Source organism: Babylonia areolata, chromosome 6 (assembly GCF_041734735.1).
Source record: "Babylonia areolata isolate BAREFJ2019XMU chromosome 6, ASM4173473v1, whole genome shotgun sequence".
NCBI lineage: Eukaryota > Metazoa > Mollusca > Gastropoda > Neogastropoda > Buccinidae > Babylonia > Babylonia areolata.
The window spans coordinates 42815133-42840599 of NC_134881.1; the positions used below are offsets into that span (position 1 = coordinate 42815133).

Sequence of the window (25467 nt, forward strand, 5' to 3'; positions counted from 1 at the left end):
CTGACCTATTTTTGTGTTAGATCATTTTAACCGAGGCGAGTTACTTCCCCTCTATTGCATGATCATTCGTTTGTGAAATTATTGAAACGTATGTGCAGATTTGCTTCCCTTGTTTGAGTTGGGTTCACACGGGGTCGAAATCCCTGACCTATTTTTTTTGTTGGATCATTTTAACCGAGGCGAGTTACTTCCCCCGTATTGTTTGTTTTCATCTGGGGTCGAAATAAAACGAAACATATTGACCGATTTTAAGACTGGCTAGTATTGGTCGTGCTAAGTCAGTGTTTATTATGAAACCGATAAACTAAGTATGGATATATGAAACATATTGTAAGCATTTTATACATGTTTGTCAATTTGAAAAAAAGAAAGATAAAAACAAGTAAATTATATATTAGTTCAAGCCAAATGTAAACATAGTGAGTCTGCATCATTGCTAGAAATGACTTTTACGTCATTTCAGTTTGGCATCAGGGTTGTGTTTTGTATTTGTGTGGTAAGCATTAAAACTATTTTCTCAGTTTCTACAGTGACCTTTACATAGAAATCAGTTTCTGTAAAGTGCACGAGAAAAACCTGTGGGATCACAATTTAAAAGCTGACAGTGGTTGTACTGTTCTCTGCCAAACCACTGGCAGGCCGTCAGAATTGGGAGAAACCAATATTTTGGTTCTAGATGTGAGAACAGATTTTGGTTAGTAAAAATCATTCACATTGAGCAGCAGTTTCAGTTTCTCAAGAGAAGAAGATTATATATATATATATATATATATATATGCATATATGTGTTTATCAAGGCCTGACCATTGGGTAATGCGTCTGTCAGGCATCTGCCTAGCAGATGTGGTGAAGCATATATGGATTTGTCATTAAACAGTGACACCTTTAGTCTATTTGTTAGAATTTTGCCAGAGGAAAACACTTTTGTTTTCCAGTATGTCCAGAACGTGCTGCGCATGGTACCTCAGTTTATCATCTCATCTGAATGAAGAGATGCTCCAATTGATGTTTGATTTTCCACTCAAACCAGGAAGAAGGGACAACACCGGGATTCAAAGCCAGACCCTCACGGACACTGTATATATTGGCAGATTAGCATCTTAAGCATTCTGCCACCCTCCTCCCTGAGCAGCAGTGTGCCTGTACCATTATTTACTCTGACCTCCTGCCACGTTTTGTGAAACTCTGAAATGACTGTGATGATTCAGGTTGAGTTTTTAGGCACACATGTATTTTTCTTTCTTTTCTTTTTTTCTTCTTCTTTTTTTCTTTCTTTTTGTCATTTCTTTTGTGTATGTGTTTGTTTGGTCCTTCTTGCATTTTGTTTCACTGGTTCATCGGTCCTACCTTGCTTCACTTCTTGGCTTTTAACCACATACCATGCTTGCACTTACATAGAGATTTATGCATTCATTTGCTTGCAACATGCCGGATACATCTCTCTCTCTCTCTCTCTCTCTCTCTCTCTCTCTGTGACAATTTTCAGCAACAATGTACTGAACATACCTGCCTCTGTCTCTCTTTTTCAGGTTAGACTTGCTGTTGCTTCCACTCTTTCCTTCTTACTTTCAGGTGATTGATGGTGTGGTGGTCTTGTATATGGCAAAGAGCAAGAGTCATTACTGATAAAACATATATATATATAGAAGACAGATATATATATATATATATATTGGCATTGTCTCCAAAACAACAATGCACATTTTCTTATTAATTTCTTCAGTAAAAGGAATGTCAAAAGCACCAGGTATTCCCATGCAGTCACTGATCTAAATACTATAAACAGTCCCATCATTACTTAACATTTGTGATCTGACAAGAACCAGTGTTTTCAGTGTAAAGGCTTCAAACATTTTAACAATAACAAGTGTGAAATACAATGCAACAGTGCCTATGCAAAGGGGTGTAATTTATGGTTGTTGCAAAATAACACACGTTTGCAATGCGAATTACATAGTTTCAATGAAGAAGAGAAGAATTTGGGAGTTATCAGTGCTGATGTCGTATATGTATTTTGACTATCTTACAGGAAAAAGGAAATGGGACTCGCTTTCCCGAGCTGGAGCGAAAAAAAATGGCAGCGGTGGGATTCGAACCCACGCCTCCGAAGAGACTGGTGCCTTAAACCAGCGCCTTAGACCGCTCGGCCACGCTACCGATTGATAGGTGTGCAACAATTTATATATATATGGATGTGATATTCACCATTTCATGTAAACTCACTTTTTCATAGAGCTTTTCATTTTATTTCTTCGCGCAATTGTGAGGTTTTAATTGTCCTGTACCCTCATTTCGGTCAATTTGACACTGTAACCGACTCTTTACTCAGAGATTAGATCAAAACCATGTTTCAACGGAGGCCCTTCAATTTGTGCATATTTCTCTCCCTTGCCATCCAGAAATATTTCAGGTAAGGTTATTTCCCTTACGTCTGCGCGGTTTGGGTTTACTGGACACATGTTTCAGTTGCCCCTGTGAAGTAAGCATTGGAAGTCGTAGTTAACAAATCTTAACAATTGCCACATGTAAACACCCGTCCACCCGCCCACTCTTTTTCTTGCTCCCCCCACATATAAAATAATAGCGAAGTCTGCAGTTGGAGGGTTCCTGTTTTGCTGTTCTCCACTCCCTTTCCCCAGTGCGAGGCATGCTCCATACATCGAAAGTATGATAGAATATTAATTTCTTTATCAGATTTGTTTTAATCAAGATACACGGCAAACGAATGGGATCAATCTTGTCCATTTACTTAATTCTACATTCTGAGCAAACGGTCATCTCGGTAGCGTGGCCGAGCGGTCTAAGGCGCTGGTTTTAGGCACCAGTCTCTTCGGAGGCGTGGGTTCGAATCCCACCGCTGCCAATTTTTTTTTTTTTTAACCCAATTAAGTTTGAAAACATTACACCAGTGCTATTTTTCTTTCTTTTTTGCGATTGCTATACAGTACAGTTTTATTTTGTAAACGTTAACTATTCATTAGATCAGCTCTGTTAGCTTTCTCTGTGAACCAACACACTTTCAAGGCAATCAAACAGCAAATATTTTGGATTTGGTTTTTGCAAACAGTGCTAATTTGGTTTTTAATGTGGGGTTGTTTTTTTTTGGGGGGGCGGGGGGGGGGGTTATCATCTGCCTATAGGCAAAAGTCACCATTCTAGTATATTACCCATTGAAGTTGATCTTGTTCCTTCACTACCTGACAAATCAAAAGACAGACATTATTTTTTTGACAAAGGGGATTATTAAACAATGAGGTATGAATTTGATGACATAAACTGGAAAGAGATTTTGGATTTCAAATCTGTGGATGAGTGTTGGTCTTGTATTACTGATAAATTAAAGGAATTACTGGACAAGCATGTTCCATCAAAGGATTTTTTACCCTTAGCTAAAGGTACAAAAAGACTGCCCCACCTCCTGTTTTGGAACAGATAAATTTGAAAAGACTTACAGATGGTATACAAAGTACAGGATGACTGAAAATTATAATGCTTACACATGTGCTTGAAATCAGGTTAAGAGGGCATTACGAAAGCTTACTATGGGAAAAGAGTTGTCCATTGCAAAAAATATTAAAAGTGATCCAAGAGATTTTTTAATAATGTGTCATAAACTAAACCTATGGAGATTATTTCAAACTTAAGCGCACCTGGTGGAACTTTGACTAATAGTGACAAAGAAAAGGCTGAGGTTCTAAATATGTTTTTCTCTGGTGTTTTTATAGTGGAAAATGTCACCAATATGCCTTCAATCCTTTGAACCAAAATGCAAGGTCTCGAGAGATAATGTTGAGGTTTCAGAAAAGATGATAAATGACAAACATTTACATATAAATGTAAACAAAGCCATTGGTCCTAATGGAATTCACCCTTATTTGCAAAAAAAAGAATTTCATAGTATTTAGCCATTCCCTTAAAAAATATGTTTGATATAACTGTATCACATGGTAAGATTCCACATGTGACACTATGAATAATCATTTGATTGATAACTATTTATTATCTAATTATCAGTTTGGCTTTACCAGTGGTCGATCCTGTGTGACTCAGTTACTGAATACTTTATGTGACTGGATGCAATCACTTGAAAACAATGAACCAATGGATGCAATTTATTTGGACCTACAGAAAGCCGTTGATAAAGTTCCTCATAATAGATTGACTGTTAAATTGCGAGGGTTTGGTATTTGTGGTAATTTCCTGGAATGGATAAAAGACTCCTTGTATGAAAGAACACAGTATGTGACAGTAGTGACTGAGTCATCGTGTTCTATTAAGAAGAGTAGTGGTGTTCCTCAGGGCAGTGTCTTGGGGCCCACACTCTTTGTGTATTATATAAATGACATGCCTGATATACTAGACTGTTTTGTGAAAATCCTTGCAGATGGTACAAAGATCTATGAGGAAGTAGATTCTGATGTTGGTAGTTTGAAGTTACAAGTTAGTATTGATAAGTTAATACACTGGACTAATAAATGGCAAATTAAATTTAAAAGCAATAAGTGTAAAGTTTTATATGTAGGAAAGAATGATCCACATTTTAAGTATTATATGGATGGTAATGAGCTGCAGGAGACTTCATCAGAGAGATATCTTGGGGTCATTGTTGCCTCTGATCTCTCTTTTGATGTTCATAATTTTTTATGAATGAAACCATAAAAAAAGCCAATAGAGTGACTGGAATGTTAGTTGGGAATATGCAGTGTAAAAGTAAGAACATTATGGTGCCATTATTTAAGGCACTGGGCCGGTCTTGGAATATGGGAATGCTGTTTGGAATACGGGCTTAGTGAAACATATAGACAGTATATTCAATGAAGATTTACTAAAAGAATTATTGGCTTTGCTGATATGGCCTAAGAAAATAGATTACAAACACTTCAGTTACATAGAGTTTTGTTTTGGGACAGTTTAGCTTGCAACATACAAGTTTCTACTCAAGACCTTGATTTTAAGTCCTTTGAAGTGTGTGAAACTCGGCTGTGCTACGAGAACCAGCATGTTACATTCCTTACAGTCTATAGATCACCACCAAACAAAGCTGAAGAACAAACTTTCGAACAAAATGTTTATTGATGAATTTCAATTGTGATTTGCTGGATTGTTTTATCTCATGTGATAACATTTTTATTGTTGGTGATTTTAATTTTCATTTTGATTCAACTTCTGATGCAAATGTTGCTTCTCTTAAAAAAAACACACTTGAAAACCATTGTTTACAACAGCTTGTTAAGGCTGCCACCCACCGTCACGGTCATACATTAGACTGGGTCCTAACAAACAGTGAGAACAGTGTGACAGATCTTGTTGTTGTTGACAAACTCATCTCTGACCACTCTGTGATATCATTTAATCTCAAGCTCATAAAGCCTGTAAAGATAAAGAAAAATGTTTACTCACGCAATTACAGATCTTTAAATGTTAATCTTTTAAAAGCTGATGTTTCAGAAGTATTTGCCACCAGTCTGTACACCAGTAACCTGATCACATTTTACAACACTTCCCTCCAGGAACTGCTTGATAAGCATGCCCCTCTCACAATGCGTGTTGTGTTTGATCGTTTATGTGCACCCTGGATGTCTCTTGAAATCAAGATGGCAAAACAGCAGCCTGCAGCATTGCTCCGCTGAGCGAACATGGCGAAGTCTGGTCTTGAAATTTTCAAGCAGATATATGCTCACTTACGCAATGTTGTAAATCAAATGATCCGTGATGCGAAAAAGAAATACATGTGCGACAGAATTACTGATTCCTCCAGAATAGTGCAGCTCGACTCGTCCTTAAAAAGTTGAGGAGAGAGTGCTACTGCTCTCCTGCAAACACTTCATTGGTTGTCTGTTCAAGCCAGAATTAAATATACAGTTGCCTGCCTATGCTTTCAGTGCCTGAATTGTGATACCACACCCTCATATCTTTCTGAGCTTGTTAACCCGTACTTGCCAAACAGAACATTGAGATCTCTTGATTCCTCCCAGCTAACTGTTCCCTGATACTTCCTTTACTCCTGTGGAAAGAGGTCATTTTCCGTCTTCGGCCCAACAACTTGGAATTCTCTGCCTACTGCTCTCAAACAACTCATCTATCTACCTTTAAAGTAAATCTTAAAACTTGTCTTTTTAAAAAATACTTGTCATAACACTAATAGTGCTGTTGTCCCAGGCCCATGGCAATGTGAGTGTGTGATGGGAGAGAAGAGAGAATGGGAGTGGGTTGAATGGATGATGGTGGTGTGGTTCGAAAGGGAGAATGACCTGATTTTTACCCTTTTTACCTTTTCTACCCAAAATTTTATTTTACAATTTTTACAGAATCTGTGGCACGCAGATTACAATTATGTTCCTTTTTACATGTATGTATTTTAAGTGAAAATTGCTGTCATCTCAGCCATTTAATCATGTGTGTGTCTGAGGCCATTCCTACAAACTGTTAAAAGTTTCTGTTAAAACTTTCAGATTTGCACATTTTTTTTTTACTAACAGAGTAACAAATGTTTGGAACAATTTGCCACAAGAACAGTGAATACTTATAAAATTATCCTGACAGTCAATTACAGAATTTCAAATACAAAACTCATCTGACTATTTTTGTGATTTATGAACTGACAAGCAATGCGCACTCAATGTTAGAAAATGACTATATGTGGGGATTCTCCTTTTCTTCCCCACTTCAAGTGGGCAAAAGGCCTTATCAGGCCTTAATATCACATGCCTTAATATTGAAATACGATATGAAGCAACTTCTGGCCCCTCTTGAGGTGTTTTTTTTTTTTTTAATCATTTTTTTAAACAATGCCAATAAGCTCATCGACTGACATTCCACTTGGGAGGGTGTCGGTTTCCATTCCATTCCAAACTGTTCCTAGTTCTCCCATTTTCACATCAGACAATGAATGGCTCTCTGGAAGGTTTATTTGTTTTTTCAATGGCTATTGATTGTTAGTCTTTATGCATGTGTGCTGCTGGGAAGGTGATGGTGATCATGCACTTGTGTTTATATACATATATATATTGGTGCACATTCACAGTTGTGTGTGTGTGTGTGTTTAGAAAAAAGACCTAAACCATTCCCATTTCAACATATAAGATAATCACAGAACATTACTTCTGCATGTGAATGTATGACAGAGGCAGACAGACAGTCAAAGATTGACTCACGGACAGACAGACAGACAAACGGAGGCAAGTAGAAAGGAGAGAGAGAGACAGAAACAAAGTGGATGGAAGCTGGAGTCATGACAGCAAGAGAATCCACACATACGAAAGAGATGATGATAGAAAAAGAGAGAGAGAGATGAGAGGTGAATGAAAGGGTAACAGGAGAACAGCGAGGGAGAGACGAAGAGTTAAAGCAGACTGCTGTATGCATGCACCATATCAGTGGTGGTCTCATATCAGCATTGATACAATGTGGTAACTCAACCTCATTTAATAAGTGATCAGTGGTGGTCTCATATTAGTACTGATACAGTGTGATTACTCAACCTCATTTGTTATGTGATCAGTTCTCTCTCTCTCTGTGCATCAGATTGTTTGTGTGTGACTTCATGTATGTGTGTGGGTTCATGAGTGAGAGAGAGAGAAAAAAAACAACAAAAAAACAAGAGGGCTAAAGAAAAAAAACATTCTGATTTTACTACACGAAAAAAAGAACACTTTTATTTTCAAAGGCGTCCTTCATTAAAAAGCATCTTCCACAGCATAGAAAATTACAAGAAAATATAAGAACTATGATTTGAAAAACACAATAAACCACATGAATATTTCGCAAAATGTCCTTTATCCACAAAGAAAAATCCACCACAGCAAGATAAATTATAAGAAAGATCATGAATATTTTCTCTGTTCATTACTGTAATCAATTGATTAGTATGTAGACATTCTAATCCACAGATGGGGAAGTTTAACTGGTTTATCATTAAAAAAGAAAAAAAAACCCACCTTCACTTAATTCAGGGCATCATGATTCTCATAACTGTAGTATCAGATTGTGTGTGTGTATGCATGTGAAAGTGTACACACACATTTTAGTGAGAAAGCATTTGCACACAACTATGAGGGTACATTTGAGCTTGCATTATACACTATATGCATGCATAGATTATATAAAAGCTATTCATCAAGCAGTTGAAATCTAAGTAAAATCAAAATACTGTCTTCTTTACACTGGAAATCAGAGTGAACTGAGCTGGACAGGACTATAATGTACATGAATGCTACAAATATACAGCACTGAACTGTGCTGCATTGGCTGGGTGAAGATAATTTCATCTTTTTCGATTCTCCAAACTGACGTGACAGAAAACCACACAATTGAAATATAAATGCTATCCATTTATATATGTGATAGTGCTGTATGATAATTATCACAAACAACAAAATCCCTACTCTCACAACAAAGAGCAGCATCCCTATTCTAAAGAAACTCAATTTCGTCAACCTGTCTTATATCAATAAACAATTTTCTTGTCGAAACAAACTGTTGCCAAGCTGTCAACCAATGCCAAAGAAGACTATTTCTGATTAAAACAACAAATAAACATAGACAAACTAATTCTTGCTTTGCCATCAATCAACAAATAAAAATAGTAAGAAGAAAAAGGATTCGTTTAGCACAGAATAGTGTGCAGAGAAATGAAAGTGCTAACACACCAATCATTCACAAGCATGCATAACTCTGATTCTGTAGAATGAAAGTTAAAAAAAAAAAAAAAAAACCTCCGAAAATGGAGTATGGCTGCCTACATGCCGAACCCCCATACACATCGCCACACTTGGACCTCTAGTGTCACCATATCAGCATCAGTAATCCACAGGTAACTATTTATGTCAGGTCACCGTAATGCCACATATCCATGCAGTTAAAACATTGATATTGTTCCAGCAGTGCACATTCAGTTTATTGTCCACACACACACACACACACTATTTAACAAGAATAATAACAACACACACAAACACACAATGTATATCTTTCAAAATCCTCCCCTCCTTTTCTGTTTGAATAATGTTGATTTTGGCAAGTTAGACTGCATGGACAGATTCCTTCATTTTGTTTTTCTTTTTTTCACACAGATATTAAAAAAAATTCCTTCAAGTACCACAATCAAGCATAGAGTTGTACTTACATACATTCATAATTTCTCTCTCAAAGTAGCATAAGATCACTTAAAAACAGTTTGTATACAGAAATGTACTGAAATATAGCCCATCTCTCAAAGTAGCTTCAAAAGTAATTTGCCTTGAATTGATCTGCACTCAAACATGTTTACAATTCGTCTCTACGATCCGCTTCAACGTATTCTGCATACTCTCTTCTATCAGCTTCCTCTTCTTCTTTCAACATCTGTGACACAGTTACCATCATTCTTTGGGTTTCCTTCCACATCTGCAACCAAGAAAGAACCAATAAAGAATGTGTATCATTTGAGACAGTCTAACCAGTCAATACAATAATCATAATAATGTGAATGTTATACAGAGCCTTCATATTCTTTAACAGGGTTCTTGGTGCTTTACAAAAACAGTTAAATGGAAACACCCACATGCACAAACAACTTGCTGCATGAGAACAAAACAGACACAAAAAAACCCCTACAGTATAAAAAGAAGCTACAGCTACATTGTATGATCAATCCCTCTGTAATACTTATTCCCAAAACTATCATACCCTCGTATGCAACTACCAGAAAGTCATGAGAGAGGAAAAGTTTGAAAGTTTAATCTAGATTTACATTAGTTGGGAGAATGCGTCTGATCCCCCAATCATAGTTTTGACGAAAGAAGTGGACTTCTCCATAGTGACTATCATGTATAATACACCTGAAAGTCTGTTTGGCTGTCTTCTTACAATTTACTGAAGCTCGAAAGTCATGATGAAGACAGTGAAAGTTAGAAGTTAACAAATTTGAATTATCATAAAATGAATAAATGCCAATTGACTTCAACTGCTTCAGCTAAATGGAATTGTCCAAGTCACAGCACATAACGTTTGGTTCAACTCTCATTTCAGACTGAACAAAATTCCTCCATGAAACTGAAATTGAAAACAAAACACAGGCTTAGCTTACTTAGTGAAGATGTGAAACAATGATCTCAGTTCACATACCTCTTCAGGGATTTTGTCATGGTCCTCCTTTGTGAACTGGCCATCTCCATTCACGTCCATTTTGATGAACATCTGCACACAAGACATGAGTGGAAGAGAAAAAACAACACATTGCTGATGTTTGGCCCCTTCACATGATCTTACATAAACATAAGCAAACCGCACACTCACACTCACTCATCCGAATGGCTCATGTTGCTGCCCACAACCTAAGGCCTACACATCAATCTGTGTACTGTGCTTCTCACTGCACTTAAACCTCTCTTCTCCATGTGATAAATGCTATTCCCAATGCACTGGATGATAATCAAACGTCTGTAAATAAAGGCACAGATAAAGATTCAAAAACAAAGGTAAACATACCTCAAGGACCAACTTCTCTGCCTCTAGAGGTAATTCATCTGCACCGAGTTCCTGAAATGCCAAGACAACACTGAACACATTATTTTTCCAACTGCAATGAAGCATTTTCCACAAAGTATAATATCAATTTCTCTCTCCAAAAAGACCAATTCATCAAAACATACACACACACACACTCCTTGCAATTTAGAACGTGTATACAGCCTTAAAAAATATTGTAATAGTCGATGGATCCACTAAAATTATGCATAACCATAATCAACTGAGCAATGGACATTAACATGATCACAAAGTGAAAGTTGAAATCACATGTGCCACATCAAGTTCTTGGATGATGTCTTGATGCGGTTCAGCTAAAGGTACATTTCCATCCATGATTAAACATGTTCAAACTGTTTAAAGTATGTCTCTTCAAGGTTTATCTACTTTTACCTTCTGCGTTCTTAAACACAGTTCTTAGGTGTACACACTTTGAATTCATGTCCATTTTCAGCCTGTCAGTCATATTCTTTAAAACAAATCTAAAAAAATTTTTTTTTTCAAGCGATCACTAAAAAAAATGAGGCACCCTTTTCCGTGCTACATATCCACATTTATTTCTTCCATTCAAGTGGGTCTTTGTACATGTGCGTGTGCACACACACACACATATGTGTAAGCGTGCCTGTGCGTATGTGTGTGTGTGCACACAGTGTGTGTGTGTGTATGTTTGTGTGTTCTTGTGTGGTTTGAGTGTGTTTGACAAGTTCTTATCAAGCGCTTTGAGATGTGTAAAAACGCTACATAAATGCACCACTATTATTTTTACTATATAAATGTACTACTCGTATTATTACTATTTCTCAGACTGGAGGAACTGTATAACAGATCTCAGTGGCACCTGAGGTACCCTTACCGCTTTCACCACAGTCACGGCAGTCGGCAGTGTCATTGGCTGTTCGAGTACATAGTTCTGCAACCAGTCCCTAGAAATCAAATTTTAAAATATATACATATATTTAGGCATGTACAAAGAACAACACGCTTTTTTCTTTAATTGACAGTAATACTTCCTCGAAAGTAATACAGTATACGCCACTGGAAAATAGGTTTCAGTGACATCATGTTCAGAAAAATCCTGAAAGTGATATTGTCCTTTTAATTTAGTTTGTGACAGGCTAGTTTATAGCAAGGGAAAACTTTATGTAAACCACATCAGTCTATTTCTTAACCATGGACATACAAAATGTTGTTTTCAGCCTCTTAATGCCAATTTCACTTGAAAGAATTTGTGCACACCTGTACATACAGGTGAACACACATGTGTGCGCACTCAAGCAGACAAATATGTATGTATGAACACACACACATGCACGTGCACACACACACACACACACACACACACACACACATGCGCACACACATACACACATAATCGTCTGTCTCATTGACTTCTCTTTCTCACACTGACACAATCCAACTTACATGCTCACACACATAGAAGCATGAATGGCGCACACATATATATAAAGGCAAACACACATGCATGTGCACTCAAGCAGACACACACAGATACACTTGCACACATACACACACACACAGCATGTAAACAAAAAACCAAACATCCTCAGAGATCCATAACAACAATCCTTCAAATAGATCACACAGATGCAGGAAACTGGACCAATCACATCACCACAGAAGGAAAAGAAAACTGAAAAGTTCAGCGATGCTAATGAAGACACCAACCCTCCCAGCAAGACCGAGATCGTCAAGGCCATCAAGTCCCTCAAGTCAGGAAAGGCAGCCGGCCCAGATGGAATTCCACCTGAAGCTCTGAAGGCCGACATCCAGACTTCAACTGAGATGCTGCACCCTCTCCTTTGCAAGATCTGGGAACAGGAGCGAGTGCCAAAAGACTGGAAAAGAGGACATCTTGTAAAGCTGCCAAAGAAAGGGGACCTTTCATCCTGCAACAGCTGGCGGGGAATCATGCTGTTGTCTATTCCGGGCAAGGTACTGAGCAGAATCATTCTTGAGAGACTGAAGAACGCTTTGGACAAGACACTTCGGGACGAACAAGCAGGCTTCCGACAGATCGCTCGTGCATGGATCACATCGCAACCATGCGCATCATCATCGAGCAGTCCCTGGAGTGGCAGACCCCCCTGTACACAGTCTTTGTCGACATTCAAAAAGCTTTTGACAGTGTCGACCGAGATGTCATCTGGAGACTGATGTACCACTATGGATTTCCACCAAAGTTTGTAACCATCATCCAGCAAATGTACGAAGACGCCACCTGTCAAGTGATCCACGACGGGAAACTGACGGAACCTTTCAGTGTGCAAACCAGCGTCCGTCAGGGTTGTTTGCTCTCACCGACCATTTTCCTGATGGTGGCTGACTGGGTCATGAGGCAGTCTACAGCAGATCGGAGGACAGGCATCCAGTGGACTTTCACTAAACAGCTGGAGGACCTAGACTTCGCAGATGACATAAGTCTTCTCTCCCACAGGCAGCAAGATGCGCAGGAGAAACTATGTCGTGTGGCAGAGGAAGCTGAGAAGACTGGACTCCAAATCAACATTGGGAAAACAGAGGTCATGAGGGTCAACAACAAGAAGCAAGATCCAGTGCAACTACACCAAGAGAACATCAAGGAGGTTGACAAGTTTGTCTACTTAGGCAGTGTTGTCAGCAAAGACGGGGGGACGGACGAAGACATCAAGAGCCGTATCAACAAAGCAAGACACGCCTTCAACACCCTTCGACCAATCTGGAGATCGACAGCCCTCTCAATCCGCAACAAGATCCGGATTTTTAACACCAACGTGAAGTCGGTTCTACTCTATGGCTCAGAGACGTGGAGAGTGACAAAGACCAGCACCCACAAGCTTCAGACATTCACCAACAGATGTCTAAGAAACATCCTGAACATCAGATGGCCAGAGGTTGTCTCCAGTGAAGAACTTTGGAACATGACAAAACAGGCCCCACTGGAGACAGAAATCAAGAAACGGAAATGGGGATGGATAGGCCATACACTATGCAAGCCTGCAACAAACATCACAAGACAGGCTCTTGATTGGAACCCACAGGGGAAAAGGAAAGTTGGCCGTCCGAAGCAGACCTGGCGGAGAAGCATTGAGGCAGAGACAAGGGCGGCCGGAATGACGTGGGCCGAACTGAAGAGGACCAGCCAGAGCCGGGTGCGTTGGAGGAGTGTTGTTGCGGCCCTGTGTTCCCCACGGAATCAAGAGGAATAAGTCAAGTAAGTCAATGAAGACGGTGGTGACTCACAATAATAAATCATAGCGCTTAACTTTATCGTGTTCTTCAAAGTTTAAATTTTCTGAGACACAGATGACATGTATAATTATCTTTGACAGTGATAAAACATTCTGCAGCATATAGCCTATGTATGTCATGTCTTTCTTCTTTTTCTGTCTTCTTTTAATGCGCCATTTTGATGTGATTTATTGTATCTGTATTGTTCAGCACTGTCTTTTCATACATTGTAAAAATTCAAGTCACCTGACATCGTTGTGGTTGTCAAACGTTGGGTCCTGTCGGTATATTTCGACCTTGTCCAAGGTCAGGTCAGGGTCACAGTGACCCTGACAGGCTGACTCGCCCTTTTCTTCCAGCATGGCCATGGTGGCGTAGTGGTTCCACCAGAAGTTGATCGCCACGTTGCTGTGGAAGGATCGAACCTGGTGGATCCTGACGACCAGTTGATCCATGCAATGTCAGAACTGGAGCTGCTTCAATGATTATCTACAGTCAATTCAGACCTTGATGACATCATAAAACAAATATCTATATCTCACTGACACTACAAGTTTTTTTTTTAACTAAGCAAAAAACTATTTCTCAGGATCATTTCAAAATATTGAGCACAAAAAGTTAAATTATTCACAAAGCATAATAAACATATACACAAAAAGAAAGAAACAAACAAAACATGATATCCAATCTTCCCAGGATCATGAGAGACCAAGTACCTGAAAACAAACATTTACTTCTGATCAAGACATACATGTCTCTGACTAAAACATGAACTATTCTGTGTGAATATAATCTGTCAACTGTATGGACATAATCTATGCCGCTAATATACTGATGCACTCAACAGACCAAATATTGTTGTCAGTAGGTGGTGTTCTAAGTATGTTAATCTGAATAGACACTAGTATGTTAAATCCAAATAGACACTAGTGAACACCACCAAAGTGACTCAGCAGCAGTGCAGGGTCTCCTCTAGTGTGTGGCTTCCTGAAACCTAACATCAATAGTTCCCTGTTGAGTGCCAATGCTGGGACTGTGACAGACAAACACAAGCGTGGCCATGTATAAGGGGCTTGAAACAAGCAGCATGGGAGTTATGCTACTGAAACTGTACAGATGATGGGGCCGCAAAAAATGAAATAAAATAAGAAATAGAATATAAAATGCAACACCAAAACATCCAGGAAGCCCCACATTCTTATCAAAATGGAAAAGGAAATATCAAACCCTCTTTTTGGAAACATAACTGGTAATATTATAATACATATCCAAGCACATAATCTTACAGGCTACATCTTTAATTACTCTTGGGTTGAATATTATTCATGCAAATTTTGTCAGGTCCAGTATCATTTCCACAAACCAACCCCAACCCTCACCCAAATTATAACCTTAATCACAGTTCAACAGTTTATATTTTTAAATGGTATCGCTTTATTTTTGGAGATGCACTGGAACTAGGATACACAAAACAACAGCTGAGTGCACTGTCAAAACCATACTTCAGACACAAAATGCACACAGCATCATCAAATATACACTCAATGCCTTTGAATACACTAATGAACAATGGAGAGGCTAAAACCGACAAGCTAAAAGCACCAAGTGAGAATACAACCGATTGAGAAAGCCAAACTGAAGGTGTCCACTGCAGTATGGAAATATCCGCACTCTGTCCTTGGGAAGCAACAAGGTGTTACAGATAAATCAGTACTCAGGGTACAAAAAGTTCAGCAGTCACCTTGGTATAAAGCTTACCAGTGATATGGAATGAAGAGGCAGTCGCCAGCTTTCACATGGACATGATAGAACTCTGCGTCGGCCAGCTGGGGGTATTTTTTAAGATCAACACTGCAAAGGAAAACAAGTGAGGCATGGCCTTCAAGGCTCACATGTAATGCCCACTTAATCCAACAAGTGAATGATGAATAATAAATAGTTATTTAAAAAAATAAAAAAGAATAAATAAACACTGCAAAATTGATCATCTGGCAAAAAAAAACACATACATATTAATGTGGATTTGACCTTCGACCTCTAAATTTACAATGCATTTATATTACTGCCACAGCAAATCACTATTTCAGTTCAGATACTCAAGGAGGCGTCACTGCGTTCGGACAAATCCATATATGCCACACCACATCTGCAAGACCATACTTTTAGGGATCACTTCTGCTATCATCATTGATGATTGAAATTACGTTTCAAATGTTTTATGCACAAAGACTATTGTCGTTGTACGTGCATTCATGTGACAGAGAGAGCATGGGGAGGGAGAATAAGGGAGGCAGAGACAGGCATACAAAGACTGAGACAGACATGGAGAGACAGAGACAGACACACACACACAGAAAGACTGAGACATACAGGGAGAGACTGACACAGACAGACAGACAGACAGACAGACTGGCAGAGAGAAGCAAGCAGGATCAAACAGACTGTTCTGACACCTTTCATCAGATAAGACATTGTACAACCATTACCAGAAGGGCACCACAATAAAGAGATTTCGCACACATCAGCACACACATACCTGTCAACATCAATGTCAGAGTAGCTCCCCTCAAACCTCAATTGTACCTGAGAGAGAGAAAAAAAAGGGGACACAGACACAAACAATCAAACAATGCAGAATATGGGTGACCTAAATATAAACACTGGTCAACATCCAAAATATTCAGAAGCATATGAGATAGAAAATAAACCAGTTGCTCACTGAGTCATACCTAAATATAAACATTGGTCAAAATCCAAATATTCAGAAGCATATGAGATAGAAAATAAACCGGTTGCTCACTGAGTCATACCTAAATATAAACACTGGTCAAAATCCAAAATATTCAGAAGCATATGAGATAGAAAATAAACCGGTTGCTCACTGAGTCATACCTAAATATAAACATTGGTCAAAATCCAAAATATTCAGAAGCATATGAGATAGAAAATAAACTGGTTGCTCACTGAGTCATACCTAAATATAAACATTGGTCAAAATCCAAATATTCAGAAGCACATGAGATAGAAAATAAACCGGTTGCTCACTGAGTCATACCTAAATATAAACATTGGTCAAAATCCAAATATTCAGAAGCATATGAGATAGAAAATAAACCGGTTGCTCACTGAGTCATACCTAAATATAAACATTGGTCAAAATCCAAAATATTCAGAAGCATATGAGATAGAAAATAAACCGGTTGCTCACTGAGTCATACCTAAATATAAACATTGGTCAAAATCCAAAATATTCAGAAGCATATGAGATAGAAAATAAACCAGTTGCTCACTGAGTCATACCTAAATGTAAACATTGGTCAAAATCTAAAATATTCAGAAGCATATGAGATAGAAAATAAACCGTTTGCTCAGACCTAATATAACATGGTCAAAATCCAAAATATTCAGAAGCATATGAGATAGAAAATAAACCGGTTGCTCACTGAGTCATACCTAAGTATAAACATTGGTCAAAATCCAAAATATTCAGAAGCCTATGGGATAGAAAATAAACCTGTTGCTCACTGAGTCATATCTGTTGCCTCACCTTTATTCTACCATTCACTTTCTTTTATTTTTTTTAGCAGGGTGGAGAGGGTAGGGGGTGGGGACAATAACAAGTCATTTTACCCTACACCAGTACTACCCACACCACTAAAGTAGTGGCAGTGTAGCAGCAAAATGGTTATCAATATAATGCTAAAGAATAATATAGATAATCAATGATGAAACTGAATGACAACAATAGTACATTTATACAGCGCTTTCAAAACTCTCAAAGCACTTTACGATTACATGTCATTCAAACACAAAGCACACAAGAAAAAACACACACACATACACACACACACATGTGCACACACACACACATGTGTGTGCACATGCATGCATGAAAGCACACACATACACACACACACATACACACGTGTGTGCGCATGCATGCATGAAAGCACACAAACACATATGGAAAAACATATATGTGGATCACTGGAAAACAGTTACATATACAGATTCTGCTTGAAAAGGAAAGTTTTTAGATTAGTTTTAAAGGATGTGTGTGAGGGACTGAAATATCGTCATGATGATGATCATCATCATATCATCATCATCATCATCAGTATCATTTTAGTATCTCCAGGAGGCATCACTGTGTTCAGACAAATCCATATATGCTGCACCACATCTACTGGGCAGATGCCTGACCAGCACCATAACCAAACACGCTATGTCAGGCCTTGAGTGAATGCGTATGTATTTGTGTACCTATGGGAGTGGATTTCTTCTACAGAATTTTGCCAGTGGACAACATTTGTGTTCCCATGGGTTCTTTTTCAGTGCACCTAGTGTTTTCTGCATGTAGGACTCCACTTTATCATCTCTTCTGAATAATAAGATGCTCAGTTAGATTTTCCACTCAAACTCTGGAGAAAAGGCAAGACTGGCATTCAAACCTAGATATTCACCGACACTGTGCTGACAGATCAGTGTCTTCACCATTTTGCCAAATCCCTTCTTATAACAATAACAACAGCAATAACAATACAAATAACAACAAACATAGAAATGATGACAGGTTCACAGACGCGTGAACCCACCTTTTCTCTGTCTCTGGCTGGGTCCACCATAACAAAGGTCTTCTCTCCACGGATCACGCAGTTGATGTTGTCAAAACTGTCCGTGTGAACCACTGACTTGGTACCGCCACTGCTGAACCACATCATCTGAGGACAGGAAAAACAACCATTCTGGGGATTTCTGCGCACACACACACACACACACACACACACACACATGAAAACAAACACAAACATACATACATACATAAACACACAAACACACACAGAAAGATACAAACACACACACACACATGCATACCAAGAAATATATATTTTGATTAAACCATTACAGAAACGTTGGGTTACGCTGCTGGTCAGACATCTGCTTAGCAGATGTAGTGTAGTGTCTATGGATTTTTCCGAATGCAGTGGCACCTCCTTGAGCAACTGAACTGAAGTGAACTTAAAACCATTATTCACGAGAAATGCCATGTTTCAGAAACACTCACAGCAAATGCCAGTCCTTTCTCCAGCATCTCTGGGCACTGCAGACTGCATGGCACATTCACATCAGGGCTGTCAACATAACATTCCTTCACACTGTTTATTGATATCCATGATCATAGTCTCTGATGATGGCACCTTATGCAAAACAAAAGATTGGAATTATTCACTACACAGGAATGTGGTTAAAAGCACTTGACCCGGACAAAATAACACACAAAAAAGACATGCTTTAGTTGGTAAACAATTGCAAGCAGACAGAATTTAAAGGGTTTTTTACATTAATTTTGAAAAAAAAGCTTTTAACACTTAATTTTGCTGATTTGCACTATTCTGGAAATGGGAAAAATCAAAGAAAAAATATCAAACACGATACACGATAAGCTTGATTGGATTGGATATCAGTCTACGAACCCAAGTTTCATACAAAATGGGGTGTGACAAAACAACAAACAATACAACAAAAATTTTAATAGGTGTTAACTATGACAGCCGACATTATAGACTGGGGAAATCAGAATGAGATATATGTTTCCACTGGACATCAACAGTCTCCCTCCTCTATCATGTCTATGAGAAACCTCGCATATGAGAAACATGTTTCATTTCCCAGGACATCACTTCACCACAGATATACATATGATAAAACCTCAACTGTCTGAAAGATTTTTTTTTCTCTCTCTCTCTTTTTTTTTTTTGCTGCCCCATCATCTGCGCCATTTCAGTGGCATTACACCCACGCCGCTCATTTAGATTCCCCCATACACGGCCACACCCAGGTTCGTCCGTCGCAGTTCCAGCGTCGGCAGTCCACAGGGAACCATCGATGTTAGGTCGCCTGGGGCCACACACACCAGAGGAGACCCTGCACTGCTGCTGAGTCACTTCGGTGGTGTTCAGTGGTGCCTGTTCTGTTTTAACGTACTTAGGACACCACCTACTAAGCCCCCTACTAACGACAATAATGGCTTAGTCGCAGAGCCAGACTGAGTGAGCGTCTCTCCCAGAGTGGAGACCGCCACCACGTCCCTCAAACAACAGCCCCCCATGAATCTGCCGACACTGACGACATTGACAGGACTCCCCCTAAGCACGGAAGTGGAGGGGTATCGAAACTGAGGTCACCATGAGAGCAGGGCATGAAAGGTCACAGATTTTGAGACTATTTTGTTTATACTGATGACGATGAAGGAGAAGGAGGATGACGATGATGATGACGATGTTGCTATGGAAGTCCATTTTGGTTTGGGACTGCGTGACAAGGCTGTACTCTACGCTTCCTGTCATAATGATATCCCGGCGTTAACCAGGCCCGAGAGATACAGACACTTGCAGTGTTGGTCTGGTAACTAGAGCAACACACCCAAAGACGCATCCTTGAAGTGGATGACACTCGACTGTGTGGTCCCAGTCTCCCCATTTAAGCCCACAGCACACTCAACTCTGGGTAGGAGCCGGCCACGGGCCGAAAAACCCACCTCCGCTGGGATTCGAACCCGCGTCCTCCCAGCCGTCAGTCCGCGACGCTAACCACTTCGCCACGGCGGCTGGTAAAACCTCAACTGTCTGAAAGATTTATTTGCAAAAGAAAAAAACTATGGATGATACAATACAAACAGTAACTTTAAACATAAAATGTCTACTAAGGACAGTTCACAAACAAGACAGACCCTAGTTAGTATGTTGTGACTTTTCTATCAGTACATATCTCAGTGTTTCCACCTTGTTTTACCATTTACATGAACTGAGGTGTTGTATTCTGAAATGTACTACTATTATGAACCCAAATAGTGGTGTGAAATATACTAGCTCCAGTCAGTGGGAATACCAAGGCACCTTTCACTTAAAACATAGTGTCAACATTTCAAAATAAGTTCCCAGTCAAATATGATTCAACACTATTTCATGCTTGTGGTAACATTTAGCTGATGCAGATTGCAAAACATTCTTTATAGAAATGAACAACACAGTATATGAAGTAATATTAGTTATCATCATGATGAAGTAATCAGTTACCTGAGATAGTCAGGAACATTATCAACCATGTAATGTTCAGTCTGGTTGTAGATTCTGAGAAAATCATGGAAATGCATCTCTGTCGATTCACCGTCACGTGATTCCTTCTTCCCAATTTCCAGACCCACAACTGATTGACTTGGCACGTCTAGAGCAAGAAGGTAGGAGTCAGTCCATTCACGGACTGCACGGGAATTCTTTGCCACACCGGACAATTTCAAAGGCTTCAGATTCTGCACATACTCTACCAAGAAGTCCTGAGGGTCAGGAAACACATTTCTGACTTCAATTTCTTTGCGTGTTCCGCTTTCACCGAACGGTTGCAAGTGTCCCTTCAAATTTGCTTCATTTTGGGCTTCTGCTACTCTTAAAACGGATAGCCCAGTACATAGGGCAATCAAAACAAAATAAAAACAACTGCTTCTGACTTGATCCATCCGGGAAGGTGTGCCTCAGGACTGGTCTATGAAGACGTAATGTGCTGGTTAAGTTGGACACTTAAACCTCTGTCTCACAGAGTTAAAATATTTACTGTTTTAACTGTTATTTTTGGTATCGCTCTTTTAATGGTATGACAATCTTATCCAGCTGTTGAGTTCTTGAATGATTAATAACTGACTGTGAAAAATGTGACTCACGGCAAATACTTCACTGGCGCACTGGTGGGTATAGCAAATCTGGCTTCCACTTCCACTGAGTTAATTCATTCACATGATGAAAACAATGTGTCTTTTATCTGTCTGTAAGTTCGCCACTGGCAGCTAGATCCTGTACACCAAGTAGCTTACTGACAATAGATTTTCAAAGCTGTGTGCAGCCTCATGTTTACTAAAAATTGGTATCAATTTGCTCCCATTTTTGTAAATAACAAAAGACCGGTTAGTGAGCTCTACATGTTAGTCAGACATTAACTTCAAACAGACTTATGAAGTTCAGAATGTCCACCAAGCTGGCTTCCTAGTTTACAAATGCTAGGCAACAGAAGGCACATTTCGTTGTCACATACCCAGTATCTCGCAGTCACAGTCTGTTTCCTAACTTCTGCTTTCGTTTCTTGACAGTAATTTGTGGCTTGTAAAATCTAGTCCCCACCTCTTGGCTGTTCACAGTGTGCCATGTATGTGTGTGTATGCGTGTATGTGTGTGTGTGAGCGAGTGCATACGTGTGTATCTGTCACTTGAATTGTGTGTGTGTGTGAGTGTGTGTGTGTGTGTGTGTGTGTGGACACACACAAAAGCGTGTGCATCCATGTGAGTGTGTGTGTGTGCCAGTGTTTTTATGTCTTTCAGTGCATAGTGTGTGTGTGTTTGTGTGTGTGTCCACACTGTGTGTATGTGTGTGTGCGTGTGTCACGTGCGTGTGTGTCTTAGTCGGTGTGTGTGTGTTTGTGTGTGTGTATGTGTGCTGTGTGTCTGTCTGTGTGTGTGTGTCTGTGTGTTTCTGTGTCTGTGCCATGTGTTGTGCATCAGTCTCAGTGTCTAGTAGTACGACAGTCTGTCTCTACTGGTGAATGTCTCTCTTCAGTAGTGTCACAATAGTCACGCCAGTGTGTCCGTGCCTTGCGGAGTGTGTCAGTGTGTCAATGTTCATTTGTTAAAACTGTAACATATTCTCTGAACAATCAATCGTCGAAAGCGACTGGCTCCACACTGTAGAGGCTCCCAAAAACCTTAGGCTAAAATCAATTTGAAGGATTTTGGGCACTATATGCAATTTTTTTGTGGGTGAGAGCAGAAATGGATGTTACATAACCGTTAAATACAATTTGTGCACCACACAGGAACAACACAAATTAAGGAAACAACTATGCAGAATAAATCTCCAGACTGAAGTACTAACTAAATGATTTTACTGATAATAATACATATTTGAATTCAACAACTTAAAATGTCACTTGACTCAATGTATCAAACAATACAAAGCACAACAAATGAACTAGGGAGGATTTTTAGGCAAAAAGACAACAAGGAAGATGCTGACTAAGCAGAAAAAGGCTCTGTACCTCTTAACCAGATATGACAGCCTCAGCTCAGCTAACAATGCAGCAGCAAGATGAAAAAGCAGAACTGAACTCAGCACTCTCGTTTTATAGGTCGCAAACAGGAAGCCGATTTCAATTAGAGAGAGGAAACTGGCTGGCAGACTAACTTTGAACAAATAAATAATACAATATACATGAAACTCATCTTTTCTCATACATACAGACTTCAAAACCCCTTATTTCATTTGTCTGTATCTAATACATTTTTACTTACAGTGAAAGGGTCTCAAAAAGGTGTTAGTAGTCTTTTATGTGATATCCACAAGGAGGTGGTTCTGGTAGAAAGATAAAGTTTGAGAAGGGAGGCAACACTGATGGAAAAAGGATGGTTATTCTGGTGGCTAATTAGTACCTCAGTACACAGTGTAAACATGGAACCTAAAACTGATAAGCACTGTTGTCATGTCTCTTAGTAACACTAATCGAAAAAACTATACCTGGTTTGAGAGAGGTAATACACACTCCCCTCGTCAGAAAACCTTGCTTATCTTTTTACAAAAAAGTTGCAAATTTGAAATATACTACAAAATCTAATTTCTTTCTTTCTTCTGTCTCTGAAAAAAAATGGCTTCTGTTTCGAATTAACAATTCCATACACAGACACAGCTTGGTGGCTGAAGGTTGAAGAATTTTAGGAGAAATTTTCCTTGTCAGCCTAGAAAAAAATAAGAAAAATCCAGATTGCTATGTATAACTACGCATCTCTCTGAAATGCGTTTTTCCCTGAAGCAATATTTGCTGTCTGCAAATGGATGCCAAACTCCAATACTCGGAAAAGAAAAAACTGTACAACTTCTTGAAGTGGTTGTGATCCTGTACGCCCTTCTTCTATTCCTTTCTGGAATTGTTGGAGCTGTTCTGACACCAGCTCACATCTGTGCGTCAGGTTCAGATGGTCAACAGGTTTCCACTGTCGAGTAGACCTCCTTGGAGCAGGTATCAGCCTGGGTGTCAATCCCTCCTGATGGGAGTGATCAGAGCCACTAGTGCTCTCTGGTGAGCCCCTACTGGACTCAACATCCTGTTCCCCAGCCGTCCCTTCCTTTTGGTCTCCCGACACATCCTGCTGACCAACTGTCAGTTCACCTGAAACACTGTAACTTTCTTCTGGTTCAGCAGGCTCTTGCCGAGGCAGTATGAGGATGAATTCTGGTGTGTCATGCCGAAGTTGAGTCGGTACAGGTAGCACAAACTCAAAAGAGTCAAAAGCATTCTCCCCCTCTTCCCCTACAACTTCTGCATCCCTCTGCTCATCTTTGGGAACTGAGGGTGGTACTGCTACAGGGGCCTGTTTCCGGACTGTAGTGGTTTCCATGTCTAACAGACTAATGGGCAGTTGCAGGTTGCAATGGAGTGTCCGCTTCGGACCTTCACCTGACTCTCGATGTACGGTGTAAACTGGCAGGTCAGCAGACTTGTCAACTTTCACATGTATATCCTTCTCCCACTTGTCTGTCACCTTTGAGTGTTCCCTGGATAATGGACCCAGTTGCCAGACCAGTACCCGATCTCCACACTCAAGTTCAGCTGCATGAGCTGAAGAATCATGACGCACCTTATTTCTCTGTCCCATCTTAGTCATGTTCTCTCTGGCTTTGTATGCTTTCTGCAACTGCTCTTTCAGATTTCTAACATACTGCTTGGGGATAGCTTTCCAACCCTGTTCTAAGTCAATCCCGAAAGGTAAATCAACAGGCAACCTGGGATGACGTCCAAAAAACAAGTAACGTAGGCTAAAGCATGTGCTTTGATGGATGCAGCAGTTGTATGCATGAACAACAGATAGCAGGCTCAGTTTTTTTTTTCCAGTCAAATTTCTTATCATCTTCTAAGCTCCTTGATCAATGTGCGGCTCCACCTTTCTACAGGATTTCTTGAAGGATGGTATGAGGTAGTATGACACTTTGATTTTGAAACAAAAATGACAGTGGGTAGTCATATCAAAGAATCAGTGTCTTCTCAGGCACGAGGACTTCACACTGATGCTGCTCCTGAACTGATAGTATCATTACCATCATCACAATCATATCCTCTATCACTACACCAAAATTGTTATTAAAGCGACGTTGAAAACAACTGTGAACTGAAGAAGAAAGAAAGAAAAAATAAAGAAGTGAAAATGTCTAGAGGATCCAACCGGTTCCGCGGCGGTGATGTTCATGAAAAGAAGGGGTGTAAATCCTCTTCTTCGGCGTTCGTGGGCAGTGCAACTCCCACGTTCACTCATATGTACGAGTCGGGGATTTTACGTGGAGCCTATGACCGTTTTTACTTAGCCTGTCACTTAGTCATTAATCAGTCGACAATTTAAAACTTCAGTCTAGGGTGACGGACGACAACGTACGACATGACAACAACAAAAAGACAAGGTTGCAGTGATTCATGGGATGACAAACATCACACCAATGAACTGAAGACGTGATAAACAGCACAGGGCGCGAGACCACGGACCGGACGAATGGTAATGCTGATGATGCTGTTACAGACACTGTTATACACGTCCAGTCAGTCTTTGATGGGCGGTGTGTAATAGTATTACCGTGACAGCTCTCAGCACTCTTGTTACATAAAAAAAATCTCATGCAAGCCAATTGATCGTTATAGTCAACTCT

General features: G+C 39.6%; 1 protein-coding gene and 2 non-coding genes across 3 annotated transcripts; 1 reads left to right on the forward strand and 2 right to left on the reverse strand.

Moving 5' to 3' along the window:
- Positions 1 to 2075: 2075 nt before the first annotated feature.
- On the reverse strand, positions 2076 to 2157 carry Trnal-aag (transfer RNA leucine (anticodon AAG)). Its single transcript has one exon. It is a non-coding gene; the product is annotated as a tRNA-Leu (tRNA).
- Positions 2158 to 2781: 624 nt separating this feature from the next.
- On the forward strand, positions 2782 to 2863 carry Trnal-uag (transfer RNA leucine (anticodon UAG)). Its single transcript has one exon. It is a non-coding gene; the product is annotated as a tRNA-Leu (tRNA).
- Positions 2864 to 7627: 4764 nt separating this feature from the next.
- LOC143283043 (bifunctional peptidase and (3S)-lysyl hydroxylase JMJD7-like) lies at positions 7628 to 21827 on the reverse strand. Its single transcript, XM_076589045.1, has 10 exons — positions 20814 to 21827; positions 18803 to 18869; positions 18333 to 18458; positions 16274 to 16320; positions 15496 to 15588; positions 13984 to 14172; positions 11363 to 11432; positions 10468 to 10518; positions 10105 to 10176; positions 7628 to 9384 (listed from the first exon to the last, which is right to left on the reverse strand). The coding sequence occupies exons 1-10, from the start codon at positions 21248 to 21250 to the stop codon at positions 9265 to 9267; spliced, it is 1272 nt and encodes a 423-aa protein (XP_076445160.1). The 5' UTR covers positions 21251 to 21827; the 3' UTR covers positions 7628 to 9264.
- Positions 21828 to 25467: the final 3640 nt, after the last annotated feature.